This window comes from Zonotrichia leucophrys, chromosome 3 (assembly GCF_028769735.1).
Source record: "Zonotrichia leucophrys gambelii isolate GWCS_2022_RI chromosome 3, RI_Zleu_2.0, whole genome shotgun sequence".
NCBI classification, from domain to species: domain Eukaryota; kingdom Metazoa; phylum Chordata; class Aves; order Passeriformes; family Passerellidae; genus Zonotrichia; species Zonotrichia leucophrys.
The window spans coordinates 15,711,562-15,723,544 of NC_088172.1; the positions used below are offsets into that span (position 1 = coordinate 15,711,562).

Here is an 11,983-nt window from a genome sequence, read left to right on the forward strand (position 1 = left end):
GAAGCCCACTAGAGTGGGCTGAATTCTCATCATGGAAACAGTTTGTGGACTGTTAGAAATATAACTTTGAATATATTCTCTGTATAATGCTTCAAGGACCATTTTCTTCAATATTTTGAGTTTATCTTCCATAGTAAACTGTCTCTGAAGATATTTTTGTATATAATCAAGTAAAACCTGTTCTTGGTAAACTCTTATGATAAAAATTAACTTAAGGAACTTATAAAGATATTTCCTGGAATATTGATAAGTAGCAATCCCTATGGGTTTAGTAATTAAATATTGCACAAATAAATGTCTTCAGATTTGTCCTAACTCTGAAAACTGCTGAATAATGTATTATGAGAAGAAAATCCATATTCAACTTCTGTATTTTTTCAGTGTTCTTAATGAGTTCATCATGAAAAACCCAAGTCTGGAGAATAAGAAAGATCAAAGAGATCTACAGGTAAGAAATTTGTTGTATGTGTCTTTTTAAAATAACTGAACAATAAATCATAGAATCAGAGACCTGGGTTGGAAAGGGCCTAAAAGATCATCCAGTTCCCAGCACAGGAAGGATACTGACCTCTTGGAGCAAGTCCAGAGGAGGGCCACCAAGTTGATTAGAGCAACCTCTCTTAAGAGAAAAGGCTGGAAGAATTTGGCTTGTTCAGCCTGGAAAAGGGAAGGCTTCCAGTACCTGGAGGAAGCCACAAGAAAGATGGAGAGGGACTGTTTACAAGAATATGCAGTGACAGGACAAGGAGGAATGGCTTCAAAGTGAGATTAGATTTAGATTAGATATTAGGAAAAAAATCTGTACCGTGAAGGTGGTGAGGCCCTGGAACTGCTTACCCAGAGAAGTTGCAGTTGCTGTCACTAGAATTGTTTAAGGTCACTTTGATGAGGTTCTGAACAGTTGGTTTAGTGTAAGGTGTCCATGTCCATGGCAGTGGGGTTGGAACTGGATGCTTGAATGTACTAGAGGTATTTGATATCAGTTCTGTAGTATGAAACTACTCTTAATTAGCTTCTCCTTATATTTACAATTTTTTGAAAAAGCTCTCATTTTCTGTGACGATATTAATAACTGATAATATAGAAATTATTTGAAAGCAATTCTATATTTGGTTATATGGATTTTCTACATGTCAGGACAATGAATACAGCCCTTCTGCACAAAGTTCTTAAAATGCTTGGGGTTTTTTTTCTACCAGGATGTAACACACAAGATAGTGGATGCCATTGGGGCAATTGCTGGGTCTTCCTTAGAACAGACCACTTGGCTAAGACGAAACTTAGAGGTTAAGCCTTCCCCCAAGATTATGGTTGATGGAAACAACTTAGAATCAGATGTTGAAGGTAGGTCCATTTTCATCTTTATTTGAAATAAAACATTAGTTTTCATGCTAAAATTAATGAAGACAACAGCTTTGCTATATTTGAATATATGTAAAATTCTTCAGTATTGGTCTAGCACTAATGTGTCTGGAAAGCTTGTGCGTCTTCAAAATACATCTTTTTAAAATATGCTGTAAGTTAAATAATGGCCTGAGAAAAGTAACTTTGGACATTTTTTTAATTATAATTATTATCTTCATTTAGACATTTTTTAAATTATAATTATTATCTTCATTTAGATATGCTGTCTCCAGCAATGGAAACTTCAAATATAACTCCATCTGTTTATAGTGTCCATGCGTTGACCTTACTTTCTGAGGTAAATGTTTCCTTGAAGACAATGACTATTGTCTTTTAATACACTTCTATATTGTGAAAAGCTTTGGACTAGAAGCTTGCAGAAGGAGATTTAATGGGAAACACTGATGTGAATGGACTCTGGGTGTTGTCACATAAAAGTTTGTTACTAACCCATTCAGATGGATGAGGTATAAAGCATGGCCTTTCAGATGTGTAGTATAGCCAGCTTTTTTGATGGTAAGCTTTTGTGTGCTTATCTTTGTGTTACATCTTAGTTACTGCTGATAATTGCAGTCAGTCTTCGAATTCTTTCTTTGTTTGTAGTTTATTCTCTAGAGTGCTTTAATCAGGAGTTTGTTCTTCTGTGCTTCTAAGACCTTAATGTGTTATAAAAATGATGGAATCTTTATACTCTGGATTTTGCATGGTACCTGAAATGTGATCACTTCTATCATAAACTTGAATGTTCAGTAAAAACATTACATCCACAAAAAAAAAATGTTGAATGGTATGTAAAAAGCAATTTAAGAATGCATTATAACATATCTTCCTCTCATTTTATAGGTTTTGGCTCATCTCCTGGACATGGTTTTCTACAGTGATGAAAAAGAGAGAGTTATTCCTTTGCTTGTAAATATTATGCACTATGTTGTGCCCTACCTCCGTAATCACAGGTATTTTAGTTTCTTGAATTGATGTAGAAGATGCCTACAGCCAGTAGAAATTTTGAATGGTGGCACTTAAGTTGAAACAGGCATGATAAGGATTAGATGTCTATCAAAATTTCTATGGAGCAACATTTCAAAATTGATTTATGTGACTTTTTCTTTGTTTAGTGCTCACAACGCATCCAGCTATCGAGCTTGTGTCCAGTTACTGAGCAGTCTTAGTGGATATCAGTATACAAGGAGAGCATGGAAAAAGGAAGCCTTTGACCTCTTTATGGATTCCAGTTTCTTCCAGATGGATGCTTCCTGTGTTAACCAGTAAGACTTTATTCTTCTTGTTTATACCGATGGCCCTTACAAATTTTATGTATTCCATTAACATACAGACTAAAATTTCCCAATAGATCTTTACAGAGAGAAATAGAGATTTTCTGTGGTTTAGGTTACCACATGAAATATCTATACACAAATCTATTTTTTAAAATAATTTTCTTAAAATTTAAAAAAATTGTAAGGAAAACGTGGTTAGCATTTTGTAGAAACATTGAATGATTTGCATTGCAAGAGACCTTAAAGATGGGTTAGTTCTAATACACCTGCCATGGGCAGGGACACCTTCCACTAGACCAGGTTGCTCAGAGCCCCATCCAACCTGGCCTTGAGCACTTCAAGGGATGGGGCATCCACAGCTTCACCAGGCAACCTGTGCCAGGATATCATGACCCTCACAATAAAGAATTCCTTCCAAATATCTAAATCTGTCCTCCTTTATAAGTGGGATTACTTTACTTTAAAAGTAATTCCCTCTTGTCCTATCACTCCATGCCCTTGTGAAAAGTCACTTTCAGCTTTCTGGAGGCTCTTTAGGTACTGGAAAGTTGTTAGAAGATCTCCCTGAAGCCTTCTCTTTACCAGTCTGAACAGCCCAACTCTCAGCCTGTCTTTATAGGAGAGGTGTTCGAGCCCTCTGATCATCTTTGTGGTCCTCCCATGGACCTCTTCAAAGGAGTCCTCATCCTTCTTATGCTGGGGGTCCCAGTGCTGGATGCAATACTCCAAGTGGGGTCTTACCAGATTAGAATAGACAAGCAGAATCACCTCCCTTGATCTCTTGATGCAAACCTGGATGCAGTTGCCCTTCTGGGCTGTGAGCACACATTGGCAGATAAAATTCAGTTTTTCATCTTCATCCACCATCAGCCACAAGTCCTTCTTCTCAGAGCTGTTCTCAGATTTCATTTTGTGCCCAGCCAGTATTTGTGCTGGGAGTTGCTCTGACTGTTCTGCAGGACCTTGCACTTGGCCTCGTACATCATGAGGTTTGCATGGACCCACTTCTTAAAACTGTCAGAGTCCCTCTGAATGGCATCCCTTATTTTCTTGGAGAAGGGGGTTCAAGAAACACAGTTTCAGATCAAGTAACACCGAGTAAATGGTACCTTATGAGGCAGAGAGCTTGGATTGGCAGCTTTAGCCTAAATGGAAAGAGCAGAAAAAAATTGCAAATGTTCCTGAAAATTCTCGCTTTTTTCTTGCTTTTCTGATTTGTGTATGATTTTTCTCTTTTAGTTGGAGAGCTATTATGGATAATTTGATGACACATGACAAAACCACGTTCAGAGATTTGATGAGTAAGTATTGATGTAGCGGTGACTTCTCTGCAGTATAAACATTAAATAAATGAAAAATAAGTGTCTTAAAGAGAACACTTGCTCAACATTTCCTCCAATTTGATTTATTCAGTGTTTTTCGTGTTTTCATTGACCATTCGTTTCTGGAGCTCCATAAATAACCCAAAGTGAGAGAATTTGATACCATCCTGGCACACAGTGAATTTTGCCTGTAGGGCTAACCTGATTAAGCAGAGTGGGTGGGGGTGGTTTTGGTTGGTTTGGGTTTGAAGATCTGACACTAACTGCTTAAAAAATTTTATTTTGCACTTCATAATTTTTTGAGCATCAATACATGCAAATTTTATTTTTAAAAAATGGCTAAACTCTTTCCCAAAAGCCCCTAAACCCAGCCATTATTGTGTATGCTTACAGGGTTTCCTTCAACTTTTATTTTGAATTTCTGGTTATGGATTCAAATTGCAAACCCTACATCATCTTGACACCTGCTTTCAAACCCCAGTATTGCAAAGAAGGAGTTATTTGTGCAGAAGGGAAATTCATCAGCACTTGGCTGCACTCTCCCTGTTCTCTTTCAGCACGAGTGGCCGTGGCCCAGAGCAGCTCCCTCAATCTGTTTGCTAACAGAGAGGCGGAGCTGGAGCAGCGCGCCATGCTCCTCAAGAGACTCGCCTTTGCCATTTTTAGCAGCGAGGTCGACCAGTACCAGAAATACCTGCCCGACATACAAGGTCAGTAAATATGTATCATTGAGGGACTCCTTCCTGTTAGCTGTGCAATGCCTGTGTGACAGTAACAGCAGGCTAAATTTTTGTTCTGCAAGATCAGCGTGTGATACTGTTTCCATAGCTGAAACAAAGTTTCTGCAGCTTTTGGTTAAAAGGTTTTCAGTCTTAAATGACTACAAGATATGCAGGTTTTGTGGTTGCCAGCTGATTTTAATCCAGATAATTTCTCTGATCTGTCATTTTATCCCTTGATCAATATCCTTGGATACCTGCACAATATGTGTTGACATGAACATCTGAGGTACAAAAACCAATCAATTAGGAATAAATAGGAAAAGTGACCTTGACATTTTGAATTCTTGACTTCTTTTGCTGGTATTTTTTCCTCAGTTCAGTTTATCTGTCATATTTATATCATTGAAGTTTATTTCTTACAATGAACCTTTACCTTAAGTGACTGGGAATGGAAACTGCTTGGATCTTCCTTTTAATAATTAGCAGCAGCTTTTAGATGTATCATTTTTTCATGGCACCAAAGGGACACTTTGGTCTCTTCTTCTATATGGAAAATCAGTTGCAGCAACTTTTTTGTTTTATTTGTTCTAGAATCTATTTTTATTTGTTTATATTTATTTTTAAAAATTAAATTATATTTAATTTTAATTAAGAATGTTTGGGTTGTTGGTTGGTTTTTTTGTTTTTCTTTTAATTTCCAGTCAATTCAGTAGCTGAGATTACCATGTTCATGGAATAAGATGATTTTACTGGTCTGAACTGCAACATGCATGTTTGTTGGTTTGACTGAAAAATTTCATTTTGTCTCTGTATATAGAGGTGATCATAATTCAATAAAACCATATCATCCCTTTGTAATTTCTCAAGTGTTATGATGGTGCAGTGTTTTAATAACAATAATACATCCCAGTTGTTCAGGCTGATTTTGTATTGTTTGGAATCTGTTAACTCCTCCTGTTGTAATGGGTGAAACTCTGCATAAGACAAGCAAAGTTCCCAGATGCACTATTGCATTTATGTAGAGAACCTACCCAAAATAGGCAACCGCACTCTTTAGAGGTTTCTCTATTTTGTTCCTTCTTTGGTGGAGTGGTTATTTCTTTATGTTGACAGAATAAAACTAGTAAAGTACTGGAACAGTACCATGGCAGGTACTTAAAGTTAACATTTAGAGTAAAGGAGAGAAGGAGAAAATTCTCATTGGAATTATTCTGAACTGAGGGATCCTTCTTGGCTTTTTGTTTCAGAAAGGCTGGTAGAAAGTCTCCGGTTGCCACAGGTGCCCACCCTTCATTCCCAAGTGTTCCTGTTTTTCAGAGTATTACTTTTAAGAATGTCTCCACAGCACCTTACCTCACTTTGGCCAACCATGATCACTGAACTGGTGAGTTGCAGGTGTCAGTCATTATTTAGAATGGTGCACATCTGAGAGACAACCTCACTCCTCCTCAAGATTTTTAATAAAATCTTTTCTAGAGATTGTACAAATAAATGTGCAATGGCCACAAACTGAAAGCTGTCTTATTTTCATAGTCCTGATGTCTGGTTTTTGTGATGAAATTTAGTATCTGTTAGATTAGACTGTTTCAGCTGTCTCCTGAATTAAATTTGCATTTGCCCTCATTCTTCCCAACTGAATCCTACTTCAATTTCTGCTTAGTATGTGTACCCTCTCCTCCACTCCCACTCCTGCTCTTCTTTTTCAGTGTTCCCTGTTTCTATTTTCCTGGTCATTCTTCTTCCAGCAATGGGGATGAGAATCCATGTATCGGAGTCAGAATCAATGTTTTATTGGCAGTTGATGATCATTCAGTTCACATTGTGACTAAATGTTGTAACTAGATTTATACAAGGCTTGGCTCAGATTTCTTCTTTCTCATTTTACTCTTCATAACAAAACAGTGAAAATAACTGTTTCCAGAGTTTCTGCCTGCAGAATCTCCTGTGTTGGCTGTTCGACACACTCTTTTGGGTTTCAGCTTTGGCAGTGGGAATGGAGGAGAGTGTTTGGTGCATGCTGTCATCCATTCAAGGAGCTATTCAAGGAACTCCCAAGGGACTGAATAACTGAGAAAGCAAACCAGAATCATTGCTGTGATTTATTATATTTTCAATCTGCAGGTGCCTAATGTAGCCCCTGAATAACCTCAAATCCAAGCAATAGAAGGAGGAAAGCTATATAAAAGATTTTAAAGTGTGTTGTTTTAGCAATAGATGTATTTAATTTTAAGCCTGTCAATAGTATAAATACTAGAAAACCCATTCTACTCAGTGTAGTCGTCTGACTCATGTGCTGTGCCCAGGCCTTTACACAAGTTGCCACAGTCTTGGAACTACTTTCAGTTAGCAGGACTGTGGTGCTTCTGGGAATCCACCCCTGAGCCTGACCTGCTCCATTAAACAATCCTTTATTCTCATTTAGTTAAGGTCTTGCTGTCTGTCTAGGCAGTGGAGGAGATTAGCCTTTGAGAGCTTTCCTGCCCATAAAAGAGACAATTCCTTGTGGCCTTTGTGTTATTCAGGTTATATATAAGGGATGAAAGAGCTTTAAAGTGCTGCTAAAGCTCCAAACTATTTGTCTAAGGCTTATTACTCAGGCTTTCCCGAGTCACAGTCCAGTGAAAATGGTATTGAAATATAGCATTTGATCTTCAGGTGCAAGTGTTTTTACTGATGGAACAGGAGCTCACTGCTGATGAAGACATTTCCAGGTAAATGTATGAACTTCTGCTTGTTTAACTTTATAAAAATTCCTTGGTATGCTAATGGGGAGTGGAGTAATTCTTTAAAATAATTTGTCTTAGAGCTGTTGAGCTCAAATGAGAAGGACAAGTAAAGGCTAGTTCAGTCTGCAGTACCAGGGACAGACTGCTCAGGACAAAGCAAAAGAAGTTGTGCTGTCAGATTGATCATAAATCACTAAGGGAAATTATAAAAAACAAGTGTCTGAGTTCTTACAATGTCTGCCAGACTAAAATGCACAGATGCTGCAATTAAATTATGTGTGGCATGACTTACACCTTTTCTGTGTCATACACTTATTCTAAATAAGACTGATGCACCTTTTTCTTTGTCTAAATGAAAGCATAGTTCCTTCTCTTATTAGATAAGTGAGATTGATAATTTTTCTTGTTTTATTATCCATTTTTATCTCCTCTATTTTCTATACAGTGTGATCCAATTTCAGTCATTCCAGGAGGAGAGGCAGATTTCTCAAATGAGCCAGAGTTATTTGCCCAAGTTTTGCTCACTTTTTTCCTAGTTTTTTGTTTTGTTTTGTTTTTTGGAGAGTTTTTCCTTCAAATGAAGTAATAGCAACATGACTGACAATTTTAAACTTCCTCATAATTTGAATATCTGGGAAGAAGATACAGTGCAACACATTCATTATACACTGACATTTTATCACATATAAGTATAATATATATATATTTGTATATATGCATACAGAACTGCACTCATGGCACAGACTTGTGTTGGGATTCAATTTATGAATTCAGGATAATGCTGGTAAATAAAGAGTTGTGTGTAAAGGCAAGTAAGAAAAATAAAGTTTTCAATATGGCAGAAGGTTGTTCTGACTCACTTCCCTTCTATAATATATTTTAGAACTTCTGGCCCATCTGCTGCTGGTTTGGAGACGACTTACACAGGTGGCAATGGTTTTTCCACATCCTACAACAGCCAGAGGTGGCTGAACCTGTATTTGTCTGCTTGCAAATTTCTGGACTTGGCTCTAGCTTTACCATCTGAAAACCTGCCTCAATTTCAGATGTGAGTGGAAAACGTTGTCATTTAAGTTTTTGGATGTTTTTCCATGTCTTTTGGTAAAATTTTAGCATATAAAAGTGTTTGGTTTTCTGTTTCTCTTCTTTCTTTGGACTTCAGCCAGGGCAGCCCATACTTCACTCCCTCACAGTATCTGAGTGGCCCCCAGGGGAAATGATGCTGCATATCAAATTAGTTCAAGCTGGTTTGATTTAGCCCATGGCAAGAGATTTGCCACACTTGAGAGATCATTAGTAGTAGTGATTTATTCAAGTATTTTGTTTTTAAAGTTCTTAGTTGCAGTAATGCCTGAGAACTCAAAATACACCCACCCATCTCAGTGAGTAATGCATGAAATCAGAGCACTGCATATCATATCAGCATGACTTGCTTAAATTGCTCCTGCACAGTCTGTCTGGAAAATGTGGCAACAAACCTTCACAGAAAGGGGATCCCATAGGTTTTTATTGGTCAGTAGTGGGTACAAACTGCTTCCTCAGTGCCTCTGCAATCCTGTTCCATTGGGAAAAAAATGAATGCAAAACAACTGGCATTTGCTGGAGATCCTGGGAATGAGAGGCCACGAAGGACAAAAGGAAGTATCGTGCCTCTTCCTTCACACTGCACACTGGTGACTGTGTGAGGGCTGCTGTCCTGGCACAGCTCTGTATACATTTGGTCACCCCTAATTATCCTGCAGTTTAAAAGACACTCATGTGGGTTGGAGACTGGAAGGATTTGTGCACACTGTGTCAGATTGTGCCCTGTAGTATTTCTAAATCTAATGTTGAACATTTTTTTCATTTATTTTTTCTTTGGAGGGTTGACTTGGGTTTCTTTTTTCCTCTCTCTTTCTCTGATACTTCACCAGATTTCCTCATCCACTCATATTTTTGATTGCTCAAAAAGCCTGCATGTTCAGTATGGATTACATCTGCTTGTGTTATCTCATGGCAGGTATCGCTGGGCTTTTATCCCAGAAGCATCAGATGATTCAGGCTTGGAAGTCCGAAGGCAAGGAACACACCAGAGGGAATTCAAGCCCTATGTGGTGCGCCTGGCAAAGCTGCTGCGGAAAAAAGCAAAGGTATGGATGGTGCTTTTTGCTTTTGCTTTTCACTGAAAGGTTTCATGTACAGTAATGCACAGCAGTGTTTGCATTTGAATATCTTAATTTTTTTTAACAATAAAGAATGGAAAGGATTTTTTCTGGTGTAGGAGATTCCAGCTGGAGGAATCTCAAGTCAACATCAGGCAAAAAACACATGTAAGTATAGAAAACAAACAAACAAAAAAGCCCCAGAGTGAATCAAACAAACCACAGAAAAATTTATAACCTGCTATGGGCAAAAGTATTATGATCACTGACTTTGCATTTCTAAATTAAAAGTATTATTTAAATAAAAAGTAAAATATGCTTTATTATCTGATAATAACATAAACACTTAACATAAAATCACTGTCAGATAGCCAGTCATATATGTAGATACTAGTCTGATTACCTACTTTTTTGAAGTAGAAAATCAGTTTTGTTAATAAAAATCAAAAATTTAAAAAAACTGTTGCATTCTTAAACATGACAGAAATAAGAGTGTTGAAACTGAGCAGAGGCTAGGGGTGTGATGAAAGGAAGAAAGAGGAACAGTTCTGGGGAAATCTTGGCTGCACAGTTGGTAGAGTGGGAACAGAATGAGGGTTTTCATTATGTTGGTGCATGGGATTTAATAAACCCCAGTTTGTGGGGTTGGAGGCCTGATCTGCTGATGAAGCCAATGGAAGCTGGCCAAGCCCTGTCCCAGGGAGATCCCTTCTGCTGCCACCAAGTAAGAACTGTCAGATATTTTTGCTGCTCCTGCTGTGAGGAAGAGCCCCCCTGGGAGCAGTTCACTGAGAAATGTTGATGGGTGAGCCAGGGAAGCAGGGAGGAAGTGCAAAGCCATATGGCCGAAAGTTTTGAAGTTTTATTCTCAGGTTTCTCTGTGTAGATGGCTTTGTCGGGTGTGTAACAGTGGCAGCTTGCTGTAGCTACTGCATTTACAGTCTCTGATGCCTTCAGTGAGTAAAGGAACTCACTGGAACTGAGATACAAGTGGCTACATTAAATTTAGGAATCACTTAGTGGCAGGCAGATCTGAGCTATTGAAGCGAGGCTCACAATTATGGGAGGATAAAACTAGTGTCTGAAGCATATCTGCATTTTGCATTTTATCAATTTTTGAACCATGAAGATGAGACTAAATTTCTCTTCTTGCATGTATAAAGGAGGAATGAGTCTTAACTGCCTGCTCCTCAGGCAGGCATAGCCTCTAACCCTGCTGTTCAATGTAGTATCTGTTAGAAAGTTTTCACACTCCAAGTAATCTCTGTGCTTGAATTTATACATCATGTGTGATTTATAAATATACATGCTGCTGGTAAGTACTGAATGCTGAGATAGGTGCCTGAAGCCAGGACTCCCACAGTATGCTTCAACAATTCAGAAAACTTCTTGGAATTTCTGGAACCCCTTAGTCATGGCAGCAGTTGCACACTGAACCATAGGTAGGTGTATAATGATGAGATAAACACAAGATAATGAATATTGATTTCAGGCCATTTCCTCTTTATGCAGAGGAGAATACTATTACATATAGCTGTGGGGTTTTCTTAGAAAATAACTACAAAAATTGCGTGGATCCTTATTTTCCTTCAGAGCATTCTGACTCATGTTTAGATTCATGTAGTATGGTGTTGCTCAAGCTCTGTTATCTGAGGGAAATGTGCTTAAAAACCTCCTTTGGCAGTGCTGGAAATAAAGAGGCACAAACTGGCAGTGCTGGTTTTCTCTAGTAGTATCTTGGCCACTCTAGCTTGAGTCTGCCATTTCTGGATCACAGATTTGTTGGGGTGGGTGATGTTTCTAGCTGAAGCACAGCACCCAACCAAGCAACTGCACGGCCTTCACGGCAGAGTATTCTTCTCATATTTGAAATGCAGTCTGAAAGTTCTCCTCTTTCCTTCCACAGGACAAACAGGAGGACTTTAAGACGGTGGTTTTGGAGGGAATGGAGATGGCCAAGCATCAGGTGAGGGTGGCCTTTGATGCTTGAGTTGTGAAACAAGCTTGCCATAATAATACCATCACCTCAAGGCCCTGAGCACTATTTAGCATTCAGTAAGAACTAAGAGAAATCAGATTTTAATAGAACAAAGCTGAGAGAATTTTGAGGTATAAGAACCCTTATTTTTATAGATAACTTTAATTTTAAAAAATGAAAAGCTTTAAATTTGGTTTCCTGTACAAAATATATTACAAAGAGCTGATGGTAGTTCTAAGAAGAATTATGATTGCAAATCTTTATAAAATTAAATTGTAAAATCATTTTTGTCAAACTGCAGGTGTGAAACACACAATCCCTGGTTGGTCTCCATCAAATTAACTGTTGTTTTAAGCATCCATGGAATTAATGGTGTTTGCTTAGCTGATACTGCCATGAGGCAATGGCTTGGA

At 38.1% G+C, this 11,983-nt stretch overlaps 1 protein-coding gene across 1 annotated transcript in view; it reads left to right on the forward strand.

Moving 5' to 3' along the window:
* Window positions 1–11,983, forward strand: part of DOP1A (DOP1 leucine zipper like protein A) — a 61,846-nt gene that overhangs the window by 46,193 nt on the left and 3,670 nt on the right. The window contains exons 28-39 of the mRNA XM_064707461.1: window positions 382–448; window positions 1,200–1,344; window positions 1,623–1,702; window positions 2,248–2,357; window positions 2,520–2,669; window positions 3,921–3,982; window positions 4,561–4,713; window positions 5,973–6,109; window positions 7,381–7,436; window positions 8,335–8,499; window positions 9,451–9,580; window positions 11,499–11,558. Of these exons, the coding sequence (XP_064563531.1) occupies window positions 382–448; window positions 1,200–1,344; window positions 1,623–1,702; window positions 2,248–2,357; window positions 2,520–2,669; window positions 3,921–3,982; window positions 4,561–4,713; window positions 5,973–6,109; window positions 7,381–7,436; window positions 8,335–8,499; window positions 9,451–9,580; window positions 11,499–11,558 (1,315 nt within the window). The remainder of the gene's footprint in view (window positions 1–381; window positions 449–1,199; window positions 1,345–1,622; window positions 1,703–2,247; window positions 2,358–2,519; window positions 2,670–3,920; window positions 3,983–4,560; window positions 4,714–5,972; window positions 6,110–7,380; window positions 7,437–8,334; window positions 8,500–9,450; window positions 9,581–11,498; window positions 11,559–11,983) is intronic.